Source organism: Chaetura pelagica, unplaced genomic scaffold (assembly GCF_000747805.2).
Source record: "Chaetura pelagica isolate M959 unplaced genomic scaffold, ChaPel_1.0 scaffold192, whole genome shotgun sequence".
Classification (NCBI taxonomy): Eukaryota; Metazoa; Chordata; class Aves; order Apodiformes; family Apodidae; genus Chaetura; species Chaetura pelagica.
Window position 1 is genome coordinate 1114610 of NW_009952570.1, and position 19162 is coordinate 1133771.

The following is a 19162-nucleotide window of genomic DNA, read 5'->3' on the forward strand; positions in this document are numbered from 1 at the left end:
CTTGTTTCTTGCCATTTGCTTAAAAGATTTCATAAATGACAAAGTTGTAAACCAGAACTTAGATCTGAAAGGTTAATAGCATCGTTTAGTATCCCTGAATTTTATCTTTTGACTTCAATAAGTCAATTAACATTTAAAGAGCTGGTTGCACCAAAATACTGCAGATGCTCTGAGATACCTTCTGATGCAAAACAGCCCTAAATCTGTTTTAAAAGACTATGCTCTCTAATAAACCATCCTCCAAAACAGCAGGCACCCGTCCAAACTACCGGTTTGTGCAGTTCTAAAGAGAAGCACACACACCTGCACACCCCTAGAGGCACACAAATGTGGGTAACCTGCTGTGGGTGTGTATTCACAGCACAGTCACTCAGTAAAACCCCCCCTGGGGATGTGCTAACACCCCAACCACTTCATGTTCTACAAACACAAAAACATGTTAACTGACATAAAGGCTTTTCATTGCCTATATGTAGCAAAAAGTCTAAAGGAGAGTTGTAGCACATATGGTGGAAACATCAGAAATTCAGTGCTTACCCCTCAAACAAAAAGAAGCACTCAGCAACCAAATTCCCTCTTATGATATGCAGTAAGTATTTGACTATTCTTAAGGTATGTCATGCTTGTACTTCCATCTGAGGTGACTTCTCAAAACACAAAGATTCTAACTCCACATCTCCACACCTCTTTAAAGCTTTTCTACTGAATTAAAATAAAAGTTCTGTGGCTGCCTCCTCTGTGTAATTAATGGGGGTTACACTTAGTTGTTTCTATGGTATCTAGGACACTTTATCTGAAGAAAAACCAGCACAAGAGCTGCCTGTGACATTGCTGAGGACTGTACGTGGTTAGCATGTGTTTTCTTACCGGTATCTATGAACAAATATACCCTTAAAAATAGAGTTCATCATATTTTCGATTTCATCTTGGTTTTCTTGTAGCTGCAAAACACAAAACAAAAATAAATCAAGGGGAATTGCTTATTATAATTTCATACTCTACAATTCCTATTGGGAAACATCAGAAGAGCACTTAATTAAAGACATTAGTAGATAGACCGTTGTTTACTTTCCCAGCACATGCCTGTGTTGTGGGTATATCCACCCATCCACACACATAAATATATGCGATGCCTTAATGCAAAAATGTTAATATTCTCTGCAAACATCAATTAATTAAGTTTCAAATTAGTCCTTTGAAGTGGTCACCACCATTTTTTGCCTAATGAAATTTAGACAAGTAGAGAGAGTTCAGTGACGCCAGCAGTATGAGCTGCCAGAGAGTGAGGGCTGCAGAAATGGAGCTGGCTACAGATCAGGAATCTCCCCTCTGAAGAATCCAGTGTCCTGTCTAAGGAAAACACTGAAACATGTTCTCAGTCTGCAGAGTAGGTGTCAGGTGCTTTCACTTAAGCACTCACAAGGATGGAGCTTCCCAGAGCCAGGGCAGGGGCACTCAGCATGGCAGCACAGCTGACAGAGGCCTTGGAGCTCAAAAAACCCAAACCACATGCAAACAAAAAACAAACCCAAATAAAAAACGTGTTCGAAACATGTTCTTATCAATAAGAGTGTTTTTTTAAAAGACTTGGTATTTTCTGTGTAACTGGATTCTAAGTACTCTCACACTGCCAGCTTTTGTACCAAACTCAATCAGTATCATTGCATTACACCAAAATGCAGCTTTGTTAAATAAGATGATGCCAATTTTATACAATCAGCTTTTGGAGCAGAACAACTGCTGCACTCAGCTCCATCATCCTTCCACCAAGGTGTTTCTGACTGTCAAAGCACCACACCACAACACCTAGTAATGGAAATTTTTACACATCTTTAGTATGAAAAGCACAACACAGCCTTGCTAGTACAAAGGGCATAGATGCATAAAATAATAAAACCTGGATAATTATGGACACACATATTTAACATATAAAACATCTTAAATCCAGAGGCAGAATTATGACTATGTTTTTACTTTCTGCACAGCAGGAGTTCATCAACACTTTCGCCCAGGGGTTTATATTTTTCCAACCATGTTTATAAATATTTTTGCAGCATCTTCCAGGTAAGATCTAAAGTAGATTGACAACCTCAGTAAACAAAGTCTTCCAGTTTTCTAAAATGTAAGGAGGTGCTGTCTCCATTTTGCACATGGGATAACCAAGGCATTGAAGGCTCCTGACTGCCTGGTCAAACACGTGCTGAAGAAATTAGTTCCATAGCAGAAGGGCTTATGTCCAAAGGGAAAAGCTCTGGTTGCACACCAGCTCTGTTTGTACCAATGGGCCAGTACACAAAACAAGCAGTTTTAGATGCTGTTTTCTGCATCAGCTCAATGCAAAGATGGACAGACCAAATGCTTGTTCAAGAACACACAACCCAGAGGGGAGCGTGACCTTCCAGTCACTCTTCGGGTGGTGGAATTCCCAGGCTCCAAGCAGATCAGCAGCCCCAGGGACACGGGGCTAGGAACAACCTAGCACAGCCTGTGGGGTGAAATCAGAGTGGAAAGAACCAAGAAGCCTCCAACACCTTCTAAAAAACTGATGAGGCCGTGAAAGGGAAAGGGGAAGCTCCTGGAGAACTTTGGGTCTGAAGACACAACAGAAGGCAGGGAGGAGAGACTGAACTTTGTGAGCCACGAGAAGGGAAAGATCCTGAAGACAAGTGTACTTTGACATTCCTCTGAATAGGAAGTTGAGCAGCACCATGCAGGACTAAGAGGCACAGGTGAGGGGACAGCATGGGTGGCCTCTTCCCTCTTCTGCTTTTTTTACAGGGAATTCACAGCTCACTGTCAACACTGTGATTTAGGGGCTGTGGCAGTGACACAGGGACAAAGGAGCTGGGGCAGGGCTGGTGTACAAGGACAACCAGAGACTTGTAGGTCCTGGTGAGATCCCTTTTAGTTTTGTGTGCTCATATTTAAAAGACACAGTTCTCAAGTTTCTTAGTTTCAGTAATGAATTCACGATTCTTCAAAAAAGATGAACTTGCTCGAAAGCTTTAACTACTTTTAACACTTCCAGCTTTTCCAGATCAGGTACTTGAATCTGAGCACTTAACTTTAGGCAACTCTAGACAGCATTTGTGTCTTGGGATTTCTGCTCTTACCACTGCAAAAGTGATTTAACACCCCCCTTAAACCTAAGTCAAAATAGGGGAAACATTCTCTTCTTGGCTCTGCAAGCACTTTCAGAAGCTCAAGACAACATGTATGATAAAAAAAAATTTGAATTACCACTGGCAGCAACTGAAACTTCCTCTATTTTCTGGCAGATGGTGACATAAATCACCCAGTTTACTTGAAAACCTTCTTCATGAAACAAGAAGACCTTCCTGCACAGAAGATGACCTGAGAATGGAACACTTCAGATGGAGTGTTCCCTCTCTCCTACTTCAGATTAATTTGCCACACTTAGCTTGTGAACTGCACCTCTGCTACTTCCTTACAGCTACACAACCTTTGGATTAATTCTAATGAGCAGTGATAGAATGAACACACAGACAAAGCTCAGGTTTGCCAAACACTCATTCTTCTTGCAGGGTTTCCCAGCCCTGTGCCAGCCTGGGAGTCACTGTTTCTGAGTGTCCCCAGAGCATCTCCAGAGGACACTGAGACCTGTTGAAGGAAGAACTAGGGGACATCCACAGACACACAAGTTAATCAGTGTAATTAGTGATTTTGTCCTTCTCTGGAAATTCAAAGAAACAACCACCAAATCTGGAAGAGAAACTACGCTCCAGATATTTTGGCAAAGCAATTCTGCTTTTTAAAATGCTTTAAGGCTGACATTTAATTTAATATTTAATTTAGGATGTTTCCCTTGCAGGAGAGATTGTTACAGTTTTGTACCTTAATGTGTGGCTGTTAAGAATTATGAAAGCTAAATAAAATGGTGTTATGAATCATAGGGGTAAAATAAAATTACTTTAACTGTAATTATCCCCAGACAAAGACTAGAAATTCAAGCATTTCTGAGTCAAAGTTATACCTAAAAGAATCCAACGTGTGTGGAGACAAAGCACCCAGATACCCTTAATTTGCCAGAGTAAAACATTGGTGGAGAAAATCTATTCAAAATTAATGTATTAAAAATGATAAAATTAAATTAAGTCATATATACTTCCATTTTTCACTCTTATGACATTTACATGGCATCTTCAGGGATTATGGTTGTTTGGGTGTATGTGTATTCATTTTCTATTTTTTATCTTTAGACTTCTTTTAAGTACAAGTCTAAAACTGATTTTCCTGGGATGTAATACTTTATTCAGGGATGATTACAGCAACCATCTAATGATTTTGCTCACCTAATGCCAGACTGGTACTTACTAGAAGTGACTTTTATGTCTCCCTAGCTTCTTCTCCCTGAGAGCAGATGCTATAGCCCCACACCAGTGTTTCTTGAAAGAAGCTACAAGAAGTACTCATGAGACACTATGGAATAACTGCAGTGACCAAAGGGAGAAATGGGGGGGCTGCATGTGATCCTCCTTTCAAAGGCTTTTTGCATAAGCAAAACAGTTACTACTTACAACATGAAACTTAATTTTCTTCCTGCCTGGTCCTGTACACAAGCCTGAGGACAGAAATGACCCTGTGAGTGCAGAAGAGTCAACAAGCTCAAGTGAATGTGTTAATACAAGGTTTGCACATGTAGCCCAGTGAAATGCCTGCAGAGCTAACCTCTTGTTTTCCACTCTGGTACTCGAGTCTACAAAACCACCCTGAACTTGCTGTTGGAGGGAAGGCACATGAACCAAGAAAAAGAAATAAAATAATCTTTTCACTTGCCTCTTTTCTTTTCTGAAGCAGCAGCTCCAGTCTTTCATTAGCTCTTTTGCCAATCATTTTGTTTCTCTCAGCTTCGTACTGCCTCTGTGTATTGTCCTGATGAATGCTCAGGTTTAAGGCAACATTCACAAGAGCAGTCATAAGCTTCATAGCTGCAAAGGCAGAAGACAGAAGATGACTCTTTACCTGTAGTCAGAAAATATTGCCTCAGCAGATCCATACTCACAGAAAATAAGCAACTTGACCCTATCACGATGCCATCTGAAAGGCACTTCCCACCCAAGCCATCCTCAGGTCACCTGGCTGATCTCTACCCCATGGAGCTCCAGGCAATGTTCTCTGCCACCTTCTCCAGAAGAGCACACAAGTTCTGAGGGTGTGAGGTCAGTGAGCAAGCACATCCACCTGCAGGACCAGGGTACACCAGGAAGCCAGTTGCTGCAGTTACAGACATTTCTCTACTAAGAATCATTTAGTATCACTACAGATGCCTCCATACTAAGGGTGACACTTGATCAGTAGCAATGGAGGATTGTCCCATTCACAAGGGACTGCAGCACCATTTCTCTGAAAGTGACACTGCTCTGAAGTGTATAGTTGTATAAAAACATAATTAGAACTTCCTGTACACCTTTGTATGCATTTTCACACATGCTGGATGCAATATTTCCCGTGTCTACTTTTCTGTCATTACTTATGTTTACAAAACATGACTAAGGGTGTTTCCCATGTTCTGTGTGGTCACCTGGCACAACACATTTCACATTGCTGAAAAAACAGAAAAATAACATGACAAACCAGCACACCCTCTTTGGCAAAACATGCAGCATTGTCTCCAAGGCAGAAAAGCAGCTCTAGACATAGAGAAGTGAAGCTGTTCTTATTGTACCTTCACTTGCTACTGCTCAAAGCTGGTAACTCTAGAAGGACCCAAGTGTATTTCTTGCCTAAAGTTCCTTGCTATAGTGAATAATTTCTCATTCAAGCTGGTTAGCACAGAGAAAAACTGAAAACCAAGACCTCAAAAACACTCCTTCAAGAATAAATTAAATTTCAAAAGTAGATTTTCATAAACCTTATCAAGATTGAGCTCCATGGCATCCTGGTGACCTCTGGTCTGCAGGACAGCAACATAATGAAATGTGTAAAAACCAGCTTGAAGGACATCTGCAGAGCCAAAACAAAGCTCTCAAGCTTCTTCAAACAAATAAACAAAGGGCATATGTTATCACTGGCAATGCTGGAGATCTCTGGTGGCTCCTGTTCCTAATGTAGGTGCTGAATACACGTGTCCCTAATGCAAGAAGCCAGCAGTGGCTTAAACCATCAAAAACAGTTGGGATGAGCCTTGGTTTTAGCATTTGCTTCTCCTGGTTTGAAGCTTCTAGCTACACAGACCACTCCAAATAATGGCAACTTCCACACAGCACAGGTCTGGTGTAACATCTCTAACGTATGGGGCTGTTCCTTGTCTTGTCAGCCAAGTCTCTGTCACCTGAAGGTTTGGTTTTCAATGTTGAAATCAAACACCAGTCAAATCTGGAGTTGGTTTTTCAATATCATTGGAAATCTGCCTCTTACTTAGACAGCAAGAGAGACAATTTTAATCAAATTCTGATCAAGTTTGTTGGACACTGGATATTACACTTGAAATCTCAATAAAGTTGTAAGGGGCTGATTGTGGAAAGACTAACTAAACCAGGAACAAACATTGGCAGTAGAAACACTCAGATTATGACAAATGTCTCCTATAAAGGCTTCAAATATTTGGCATGATCTATGGACAGTCTAGGGAGAAGAACCTTCCTGCAAGATGTATTTCAGCACGAGATGAGCAGTTTGTCACCTGACATAAACTGCTTTAGACACCTATACCTAAGGTAGCCACCCTAGTGTTGCTTTGTCATTGGAGTAAAGCAGTTACTTCTAGGGAGCAGTTTGTCCACCTTACAGGAGAAATCTCATGGAGGCTCTGGAAAAGCTGATTTCCATCTAATGAGACAGCCAGAGCAAGGACACAGCTTGCTTGACACTTATTTAGAATAAATTTCTACTCTGAAATACAAAACTGTGAAGAAATTCTGTAGAACAAATGAACAACTAATAACAAGATACAAGACATAAGCATGGTACAGGATTCCCTGGAGGCCCCTGGGGATGACAGCCCTGAGATTAATCTGAAATTAAATGCCTCAGCACACCCCTTTCCAAACAAAAAATAAGTATATTTTAAGTATAGTTATACTATATAAGCACAGTTATACCATCTATGGTACTTGGATTTGATCAAGCTTTCCAGAGGTCTCAGTCCTGGGCCAATTCCACCCCAATCAGAATGAGGAGCAATTCTCCACGTGGCTAAATAGCAGCAAGTCCTTTGAAACAGCTCTTCTCTGGGCTGGCTCACTTACCAGCTAATGTACTTGTGTGCCTGAAAGCCCGGACCTGGGAATCTGACAAGCCAGTGAGGAGAGAGATGACTGTGTCCATCATGTACTCATCATAGATGATGCTGTACTGGCACTGCCGGATCAGCACCCCGATGAACTCGCAGAAGTTGGATCGGAACTTCTTCCACTGTGGGCCAGGCATGGTCAGTGGGTAATCACCACTGTCCTGGAGAACAAGAAAATGAAAATAGTATTCACAGTCTCCCCATTTATTTATTTATTTATTTTTATGTCGTAGCTGGCAAGGTCTAAGTTTTTAAGTTGAACACCATCGTTTTTGGAGAATAACAAATAAAACCAACACATTATTGTTCCATAAACAAAGAAGCCTGTTTTCAAAGCCATTATTTCAAAGACTTCACAGTAACTGTTCTAGGCATGCAGCATCAGCTATCTGAAGTCCAAAATATGCATCAAGACTCAATTCTTTTCCTCGTGTACTGAGGTTAGGAAGTGGGGGGAAAGGATGACAAAGGAATATTTCATAGAATCATAGAATGGTGAAGGTTGGGAGGGACTTTAAAGACATTGCTTATCCACTGTTTTCTTGCCCACTGCATTTTTATTTTAAATTAAAAGCATCTATCACTGGCCCAGGTTGCCCAGGGAAGCTGGGGCTGCCCCATCCCTGACAGTGTTGAAGGGCAGGTTGGATGGGGCTTGGAGCAACCTGGGCTGCTGGGAGGGGTCCCTGCCAGTGCAGGGGGGTTGGAACTGGATGATCTTTCAGGTCCTTCCAACCCAAACCAGTCTGTGATTCTATACTGTGATACATTTCATAACATTTAAAGACCTGTTTGTATACTGTACCTCATCAAATTCTTCTGTCATTTTCCTTATGATTTCTGCATTTTGCATGTTCCTGAACATTTCAATTCTGACAGTACCTGTAATGAAAGAACAACAGAAATGAATACAGCCCATGTTTGTTACATCAATATATAAATGTTTCTGCCACTGAACTTACAGCTCAGCCATCCACATCAAAGGGTATATAATGCAAAAGTAACAGCAACACATTGAACAAGACTTGGGTAAAAACATCTTCTGTCCTGTAAAGTGCTGCAATTTTGCATCTTTTGACTCTTAGAGCTGAGCAAGTGTGACACAGCAGCACCAGCACTGCAGGACTCACACCGCGCCTGCAGCCACCAAATGTTTTTTTTTTTATTTTGTGTGCAAAATAAAATTAAGACCATTTCCCAGTTCCACAGCCACTACCGGTACTTCTCAACTTTTAATGCTAGGTCACCTGCATGACAGGTTCACCAGCATCTCCATGCAGGGACACAGGAGTGGATTTCAAACCACCAGCACTGTAGGGGGGGAGCAAAAAGCATGTGCAGAGCTGAGCTGGCCCTTCTGCATCACCCAGTGCTGGGCCAGCAATTCCTCTCAAAACCAAAGGCTCAGGATGTGAGGCAGCTCAGGATCAAAGCAGCCACTGCAGCCATGTTACTGCTTCATCTGGATGATGCCCTTCTCCCTGTTACCTGTACAGCAAAGCTGACAGGATCAACTTTGCATTGTGAATTGAACAAGGCTACCAAAATGGAAAATATGACAACAGCAATAAAAGAACATTCCTGTGACTTCATCTTAAAATCAGTATCCATAACCACATTAATGCCTTTGCAACCAGACATTGTCTAAATAACCAAGCACATAACACAAGTCAACAGAGAGAACATTTTTTTTGCTAATGTACAATCTTCTTTATGCCACTTCACAATCTTCTTTTGTTAATGGAGGAAATGCAGGAAAATTAAGCAAACTGCAGAGTTTCAAAATCCATCTGAATATCATTAACATCACATAGAGTCTCTCTCCTTTTGCAAGAAGTTCAATTGGATTAATGAACCACTGCCTGCCTTCAAAAATTCAAACCATAATAGAAGCTTAACAGCTAAATGTATTAGTGTCTATACAAAGGATACATAAAGATAATTTAAGTATACTAAATATTATGGGAATGTTTTCATTCAGATTTTTTATTCATTGAAAAACATGCATTAGAAACACAAGCACTTCAAACCACGCAAGTACAGTTTCAGCACATCAATCCTCTCTATCTCAGCAGGGGTACTGTTTGACAACACATCTCAAATATTGATATCTTCCATTGCTTTTGCCTCTTCATGAAATAACATTTACTTGTTGTCTATTTCATACCTCGCAACACTGGAAACCTCAGTTCTTACAATGGCAATTTAAGTTTGTCCATGATAATTTCCATCTTATGAATGAAACAATCAGCAATATATTAATAAAAAACAAGGAACCTCGAAGAATTCTGCCATCTTTGGCACCACCTGTACATGCAGCTGCATTGTCACCTTTCCCCAGTACTGAGAGTTTGGTTTTGAAGAGGTGAAGCAGTTTCCCAGGCTGTCCCAGCTCTTCCTGGGAATCCCCCCATCCCCACTGCCACCCTCCTCTCACTGCCTGCTGCAATCCCTGCCTCTTCTCATGGGTAATATAACCCTTCTTGAAAAAGTAACCCATTGACCCTTGGCATTTTATTTTTTATAGCTCCAATTCTATTTATTCTTATCTATTTATGACTTCTGTGACTGACTCTGAATAGCTTCCATACAATACAGAGGCACGTTACCTTGTCAGAAGAAGCAAAAAAACCCCTATAACTAAAGTTCCTTGTTAATGCACTTCTCTCAGTTCAAATCTCCCTTCATTCTCTTGTGGTTCTCTGTCCTTCCTCCCTGAGCACCTGCAACGCAGTTACACTGTGGTCACTGTTACTTAGTGGTTCAGATATTGTTACTTCTTAAATGACCTCCTGCACAGTCCAATGAAGCTTAATTTCTCCTTGCAGGGTTTCTCTCCAGGAACCTGTCTCAGGACCTGACTGCTCACAGCCCTGCTGCTCAACCCAAGGCTTTTGCAGCTGCAGTCAGAGGGCTCCAGGAACACACCCTCCACATCACCATCAGGCTCCACGCTGTGACACAGCCCTGGGACCTGCTCCCTAAGCTGGCCAAGAGGAGCAGCTGCCAGTGTAGAACTAGAGAGCACAGGTGTGTCCCCTGCAGCATGAAAGGCTTTTCACCTCTCAGGGCTGCCCCTGGGAGCATCACCTGCCACTGGGGCACTTCAGGACCCGTGCCCGTCCCTGTGCAGAAGTGCTGTGAGCAAGGCTGCTGTGGATTCTACACACATTTTCCAAAGCAGGCAGGGGCCAGCTCTTTGGGAGTACCAGGCAGGGGCATGCAGAGGGTGAAACAAACATCTCCTGGGGGTGCCAGGGTGGACAACAGCTCCACAGTGCCAAGGCGGTGTCAGTGTGACGGACACTGATCCTGTCTTGTTCCTTCCTCCACTTTTCACAGCAAAGTTTGCTGCAAGTCTTGTCAAGCAAAATGAGCACTTCCACTTATCAGGCCATAGGTACCTGCTCTGGCTGCTTTTCCTACCACCACCTTTTTCCCACCCAACTCAACACAATCCTGTGTTTTTTTCTGGGAAGCTGATCTGTCCAGATGTTGGAAAGCTCTGCTCACAGCACATTTCATGGTGTCACCACAACACTGCTCAAATGGATAGTTTCTGTGAGTTTCTGTGGATAGTTTCTGTGACACACCGAACTCTCCCATTCTAAAGTCAATCCTTAAAATATAACAGATTTTCTCTACCATCCAAAAGGTGTGGAGTGAATTCCTATGGTCTCTGCCTTACGCAAGTTGCTACTAGTTTTCTAGTATTTCCTAAACCAAGTTTTACCTCTCTCATGAAGCTCTCACCCTGTATTTAGTGAACAGGGTTTAAACTGCCTTAGCCCATTAACAAATTGAGAAGCCTGTTCCACTTCAGGCCCAAGTTCTCAGTTCAAACTCATTCACACAGGTTGTATTTTAAAAAGTCTTCTTGCTGACATGTAAGTATATTTTCCTTAATGACAAAATTAGAGTTTAACTTTCAGCTACAGGCAGATTCAATTTGTCAATAATCATGTCACCCAACCTGGCTTTTAAAAGTGAAATGAAAAAACCCATACAGAGGACACAACACTATTTCAGCTGGAGAAGGACCAAAAGGGCCTATGCAAAACTGTATCACTGGGCAAAAAAAAAAAAAAAAAGCTGGGTACAAAAAAAGATCAAACACTTACAGGTGACAAAACATACCACAAACTCAGTGGCTTCAAACACTGTGTGTGAAAAGACAACACAGTTCCCAGTGAGGCCTGCACAAGAAAAGTAATGACAAAGATCTCCAACAGCTTTGTAAGAGGTGTGAGGTCTCAAGTTCAAGCAACATCCAACCTTTCATCCCAGGAGTTCCAAAGGGCACAGTGTGGGTGCAGGCTGCTCCATGGCTGCCTGTCCTCCCCTGGAGCAGAAGGTTCCAACCACTGCTGGAAATGAGGCAACCCCATGGTACCCAATGCTACCTCCAAGGACCACCTGCAGATGGCAATTCTGGTACTTCTGGAGGACAGGGAAGCATCTGTGACAGCAGCAGGACCACTGCATGGAGGTACTCCAGCTGTAATAGCCCATAGCCAATTAAACACTGCTAATGAAAACAAATTACTCACCAGTAAATGGACTCTTGAAATCTGAACTACTGACAGCTGGTCATAAATTATAACCTATGTGTTCCTCTAACTATACTGTACACTTAAGTTTCAATCTCTGGTATCTTTATTCACAGAAGCTACACAGCTGATTTCATCCTTTCCCCTTTGGACCAACCTGCCCAAACTGCAAAAGGTGCAAGAAAAGTGGTGGGAAAATTGCAGCTCGTAACTAAGCCAATGGACATAAAAGAAGCCCAGAGCCTCCTGCCAAAGGATTAACTGTGGGACCTCAAATCCGTGGTGACTGATCAGTATCTCTCAGCCAGAAGGAAGACTGATAAAAGCATCAAGATGAAGACATGGGAAGGCTCGCCCTGGAACCCACCACATGACAAGGATAATGTGCTTCTCTGCATTAGCTGCAAGTGGACAGCTGGGACCAGGGCACTGGGCAGTAATCTCAGCTGCTGGAATTGCCAAGAGAGGGCAAGTTTCATAAAGACCTTGTGAGGATGGATGATAATTATAAAATGGCTGGATGAGTAATAATTCTTTCCCTTTGTATCATTCAATGCATTTTCTATACCTCTCTTCAACCACCATTTAGACCATAAGAAATAATCCACTTACAAGGTCTGTAAGTGCAGTTTTTAATTGTCTCCAAACTGTTAGTGACAAATCACCACATGAAAGATGATAAAAAAGACTGAAGCCAAACCATGAAGAGAGCATCATTTCACCCTGCTCCATCTGGGTCATGGCACACTTCTGTAACATGCCATTTACTGTTCCCAGAAGAGAGCTGCATGAAACTAACCAGAAATTCCTCACACCTGTGTTTATTTTCTGTGTTTTGCTCATAACTGCCTAAGAACCCTGAAGCAGGTCTCACCTCACTGCAATCAATAGGCCTCAACTAAATGGAAGCAGTACTGGGACAGCTGAAGCACATCCAAACAGATGCTGAGACTCCTAAATCCCATCAGGGCTCCAAACTTTTTATTGGTTTCTGTGCTTGAAAACTGGAACACTTTACTGAAACCAGAAGTCAGGATCCTAGACAGAAGTTAGCCTAAAGACTCAGCTGAGTTTCAGCTTTTGAGGCAGGAATAGAAGATCCTCCCCTTGAGTTACTCCCCAGTTTTTCCTGTTGCATGGACTCTAGGCTGCCCAGCTCCTGCCACCAGTGAAGCTGTATTCAACCCCTGCAAAAAAGACACAGCCCTAATTCATCCTCAGAGCAGCTTTAGAGCTGAGCTCCTACTGAATGAATCAGCAAGAATCCCAGTGGGAAGGGAAAAAAAAAAGACAGACTCATGCAATTGAAACCTCATCAAACAGAACCACAGGTAACTGTTAAAAAGCATCCTAATGGCTCACCTGAGTCTGCCCTCCTACAATAAAACCCAACCCAAGTATCTGTCACTTCACCACACATGTTGGAATGTGTTGTCTATGATCCCTCTCCCTTGTTAACTCCTCACCACTCACCTGGAGCAGGGTACACAGGAGAAGTGAATGCACTTCTTGCAATTCAATTCTTTAAGTGACATGCTGCTTATTATCTATATCCCAGGATAGAATCCTGGTACCCTTAATTTTCTTTTACTTATGGGCTGCATTGCTCTGATTTTGTCTAACATGCTACTGCTATTTACCTTTAATTCTTTGATTTTTCACATTCCATTCTGATTTTCAGGCCATTGCACATGATTCAAACAAGTTGTCCTCTTGCTGTAATTCCTGCTCCTCCTTGGCTTTAGGTTATTTTGCACTTGAGCCTGGAATACATTTTTTTGGAACAGAAAGCTCTTCGTTTTCTTCCCCACATAGACTTGGTAACCACTACAGTCTCTTCCTCTCTTGAAGGCCATTTTTATTACTTTGCCCTTCACTTCGCTCTCACAGAACTAGGAATATTATTATTCCAATTACTGAGCTCATTTAAGTTGCCATCCCAATGAGGAGAGTTGAGTGTTTTCATCTTCTGTATCAAAAAACTGTCCCCACCACACTGTAAGAATTCACTGGATAATCCTCAACTTGCCATATTCTTATACCTTGTTGACACCTTGCTAGTTTAGACCCTTCATTTCACAACCTACTGTCCATCATACAGCTCCATATACCAATTAAAAACCAACAGCAAAGCTTTTGTACCTGGCCTTCTTGGTTTGATGGGTCATACTAGATGTTTACAGCAGAAACTCCAAGCTTCTCTCCCTTTCTGTCACTCCCTACACATTTTCAAGAAAGCTGTTCCAGATTTCGGAACAAATATAAACATTACACAGGACAAGGATTTAGTGGCAAGCTCCTTATCCTGAATTATCAGACCTTGACTTTGCTAAAAATCCTTCCAAGAAATGTTGGGGAATTTGATGAAGAACAGAAAAGCCATTATAGAGAACTGTGTTAGCCCCATTTTGAGCCCTAAGCACCATGACAAACAGGAACAGAACACACTGCCCCAAGACAGCAGAGAAAATAACAACAAAGGAACTTGTTACTTGTCATTGTGAACAGATACTGGAGGGCAGAGACAAGTTTCTCCACTGCAACGGGTTGTTAAGGCTGAGAAAATCTGCAATGAAATCTAGGGTCTGGAATGAAAGAAGCTGTTCATTCCAGTTCTTTCACTGTCCTTAGGCCTGTTGGTGCTGTCTCCTCCCAAAGCCTGACTGCCACCTACAGTTCCCACTGTGTGCCCAGGACACATCCCACGAGGATAAGGACACATCATATACACAGTCATGAAGACAGAAAGAGCCAGATTCAAAGGGACAACTACTGCAGCAGTTCAAGTTCTACCTCCCCCATAATACAAGCCCCAGAAATCTCTTCTTCTGGTTCACACAACTTAAATATAAGCAAGAAAACAGTTTTTCTCAATCACTTTAAAACTTAGCTAAAATGTTCCTGCTGCCTTTTCACAGCCAAATTCTGCATAAAAGAAGACGTGTTGCTCAGCAGGTAAGCCTCAACATCATCTCTTGAAGTTTATTAAACCAGAAACTGACTCAAACCAGTCAGGTTAATAGTACCAATAGCTGTGAGAATCATCCATAAAGGTTGTCAAAAACATCAGCAAAGCTGGGAGGACTTCTCAATTCTTTTCACTATCTGACTACACAAAACAGTGGAATTTTAGTATCAATTTCTTGCTATTTCTGATACCCAAATTCAAGGATAATACCTTCATTTGTAGAGGGAACATTTCTATATTGCACTTAAAAGTTCTGAATGAGATTAAGCAGTTGATACCTTCATGGATACAACTAGTGTTTTGCATGACTGGTAATGTTAGTCTCTTTTAAAAACAAAATGTTCTTTGGTCTAGAAGAAAACAGTGAAGATCACAATTCCCTCATTAGAGGTATGGGAAGAAATATATTGAAGACCATCAGAAACTTGTACAAAGAAGACAATTATTTGTGTCAATTAATCCAGTTACTTCACCTTGTAAAAAAGTACATGTTCTTCTCTAGTGTAAAGAAACCAAATTCTATTAGGATGGTTTAAGCAAGTAGCAAATTATCACGCATAATTGGAGCTCAGGAATTTAATAGAATTTGGTTTGTCAGAAGAACAAAAAAAAAAAAAGAAAAATAAAGAATCCAGGGGTGACCCAAAGGACCACTGTCCTTTCTGATTGCTGTGCCAGACTGCAATGGGATCTACTACAGAACAGGGGGGCCCGTTCAAGGCTTTATGTTATTTTTGTGAAATAACCCTTCACAAGCTCCTCGGAACTCTGCAAAGCACCAATAAGCAGCTAAAAAAGGTATACATTTATACAACATATACACATTTTCAGAATCTTATAATGATCTGCCTCTTCTTAGTCGTTAGAGGAGCTGATGTGCAATAATAGTTTTCAGATTCCATACAAGAAAGCAATGATAGGAAAATGGTCATTTTTCAAACCAGAATGAACCTATCAATGGATCTTTCTGTGCATTGGTGCTGACAGAAATATGATCAACAGCAGATAAAAATGCTTTATAAAAAGGATGATCACAGAACAGACCAATTTTGCTGGTGACAGGATTGTCTAGCACAGCTAGAATGAAAGCTGACAGTACTACCAAAGGATTTCATAGTAATGGAGTTGATAAAATGTCAAATTATGGTCTTCAGGAAAAAATACACTAATTCCACAAACTACTAGTGGAAAAAGAAGTAGGCCTACATCATGGAGTGCATCTAAAACCAGCACATTTTGTGTGTTAGTCTTAAAATGCTGATATAGGAAACTTCCTTAATCTGAGTTTAAGGCATATAACACTGTTTTGATGTGGCTCAAAAGTATTTGCCTTTGGAAACTGTGAGATGCTCTTCATCTTGATTGATGTGAACGCACTGACTGCAGCAGAAGCCAGATAATTAATAACCAAAGCTACTAAACTTGCAACGCAGGATTTGAACTGAGGGATTGTGTAAAACAGACCTTTTCATGCTCTGATGGCTTGAAGCAGTAATTCTCACAAGGCACCCACCTTCTGCCAGACAAGCGCAGAGCTGAACAGCAGTAAATGACACGAGCATGAGTGAAAAGCTCAGGAGCCTTGGCTGCCCCAAAGGCAAAGCTTTGCTCCTGGTAATGTCTTCATGCTTTTGCCATTGGAAGTACTCATGACTGCATTCCTCCAGCAGCTGCATTCTGGATTCACCCCCATGCACTGGGGCTGAAGGAGAAGCCTGTGCTCAGGGGGGACACTCAGGCTGCAGGAGAGAGAAAAAGCACTGACTGCAATATATTCCTGGGTTTATGTTCCTCTTAAACTTCCCACCTCTTTCCTTAGTCCTTGTTCCAAGACTACTTTCTACTACTCATTGTTGCCATTTCCTGCACATGTCCTGTAAGGAAATGATTGTTGAGGAAAACATTTATTGTGGATCTGATGAAATAAAAACCAACACAGGGATTTCTGTGCTTGGTATCAGCAGGTACAAGCCTATCATGAGATGAATCTTGCTTTTGTTAGTAATCCAGGGTTTACCTGAACTGCAGGTTGTTAAACCACATTGTGAACAGTGGATTTAATAGCTGCTACTGGATCTATCATCTCTTAATTAATTTGTACTTTTCATCTCCATAGAACTGTGCATCAATAAAACCTGCAGTTTAGCTTTCCATTCCTTAAAAAGGTACCTCATTTTATTTTCAAAGCTGCTGCCTGATCATTTTATTTGATAAGCCTGGAATCTGTTTATTTTGCAGAGTTCCTCTGTTTGCCATTCACTTCCCCACTGCTTGGGTTTTTCTCTCTAATTCTGTTTATCCTTTTGGAAGTGGGATGACCAGAACTACATCTGTCACTCAAGATGAAGGTGTAATTTAAGTTTGAGAGACAGAATTTTTCTAACATCTGCACACATCACTTCTGAACTTTGCTCCTCAGAGCCCTGCCAATCAAAGAGGTTATACCTTCAGGTTATTCACAAGGGCAGCAGGCTCCAGGAGCAAACTGTTAGTTATTGCAGCTTATCAGTGCAGAGGTGGAAGCAGAGTGTGGCTGCAGGCTGCCAGAAGTCACTCAAATCCAGCAACATCAACATAGCTGGTGTGGAGGTGGAGTTGAAAGTTAGGTTTAAGATACAACAGATTTCATATTTGAAATAAGTGCATTTAGGCATATCAGCTCCTTCGGAGTGTTTTTACCAAAGGCTGCTCTCACATCCAGGCTCACCCACCCCCTGCACTGTTAACAAGCAACCATATCAGCTTCCTTCTACAGCGAGAGGTCAGTGTGGGCCCAAGAGCATCCCTTGGATGAGGATCTCATCTGTGTGTAGAAATATCTGATGGGAGGCTGCAAAGATGCTCCTCAGTGACAGAAGAGCCAGACAGCCCCAAAATGAGCACACTAACAGCATAACCCTGCAAGCACTGCTGTAGCCACAGAGTGACAATGTCCTTGCCCTGTGGCTGGGCCTGTGGCCATGGGCAGCCCTGGGCTGGTCACAGTGTGTGAGGAGCACCCTGAGCTGCCACCTGCCACCTCCTCTTGTACCACAGCTCCAGGGAGGGACAGCATCACAAGGAGGCTTGAAAACCTGCAATCTGCCTGATAAACTGATTTCAGCTGAGACAAATTGCTTTGTAGCGCTACTTTGCACTTGTATTAACATTCTCTTTGTACTTCCTCCAGTATTTCACAGCAATTAAAATAAACCCCAGAGCAGCTGTAAAAATACTGAGTATTCCTCAAAGGAAAAATAATGGATCTCTGTTATACCACACTGGAAGAGCCTTCATGCAGTACAGATCCTTTATTATGCATTCTTCTGGGTAGGTAATAGGTTCAATCTACCAATTTTGAAAGTAATACATAGACAATTATTCTTTTAAAGTAGGTGTTCTGTTCCTGTTCTGCTTCATGTGATTTTTATCAAATGTTTGTCCATACAAGGACAAACTGACAGGTACTTCTTTGCCTTAGAAGTCCAGAATTGTAGAATAATTTCAGTTGACAGCATTCCTGTCAGATAGTCAAAACCCTTCCCAAAGCAGGGCCAACTAGATGAAGGCTGCCCAGGTGAGTTCTGAGTGATCCCACAGCCTCCCTGAGCCCTTATGCCTCCAGTACGTGGTCACCTCATGGTAAACATGTTTTCCCCTATGTCAAACTGGAACCTCCCATGTTTCAACTTGTACCTGTTAACTGCCATCCTATTAAGATGGAATTCCACAGAGTCTGGCTTCACCTTCTCTCTAGTCTCTCATTATCTGAAGGAAGCAGGAAGATCTTCCTTTGCCCTCTCAAGACTGAGCAACCCTGGTCTCTCAGCTTCTCACTCAGGAGGGTGAGAACACCACTGGAGGCCTTCTGGAAATCCAGGCAGACTGTTAGAGCAACACCAGACTTATCCATATTTCCTGCTTCAAAGAACTTCAAGCTCTCTTTCATAGAAACTATTCACCAAGAACTTCAGTGTCCATCCAAGGACATTCCCTTCAGAAGTCCATCCTTTCTATTTTCTATGAATGTGCTTGTCCCACCTCCAGGTTCACACTGACAGGACAGCTCGGCAGGGACCCAGAGACACACTCTCTACCTACAACACCCTATCATTACATTTTTGCCATGGGAGATTTCCTTTATCAGAGAAACAAATTTCTTAGTCCATGTCTACACTTCTCCAATACACAAAACCAAACACCATAAAACATGGTACCACCACCTACCAGGGAGGTGCTGCTCTGGCACGTCTTTCAAAGTCCCACCAACACTGGGGCTCCAGCCTTTCCTTGACACCTAAAATTCAAACATCTGTCCCCTAACTCTCCAATTCTTGCAAAATTCACCTCTAAAATCTAAAACATCCAGCCATTGCTCCCAAACACAGCCAAGGAAGGGAGGAAGCAAAAGAC

The 19162-nt window shown here is 42.0% G+C and overlaps 1 protein-coding gene across 2 annotated transcripts in view; it reads right to left on the reverse strand.

Moving 5' to 3' along the window:
* STAG1 (stromal antigen 1) overlaps window positions 1–19162 on the reverse strand; it is a 137820-nt gene that overhangs the window by 74869 nt on the left and 43789 nt on the right. For both annotated transcript variants that reach the window (XM_009993502.1, XM_009993501.1), the window contains exons 5-8: window positions 8058–8134; window positions 7209–7413; window positions 4798–4949; window positions 868–941 (exon numbers count right to left, since the gene is read on the reverse strand). In XM_009993502.1, coding sequence (XP_009991804.1) covers window positions 868–941; window positions 4798–4949; window positions 7209–7413; window positions 8058–8134 — 508 coding nt within the window. The remainder of the gene's footprint in view (window positions 1–867; window positions 942–4797; window positions 4950–7208; window positions 7414–8057; window positions 8135–19162) is intronic.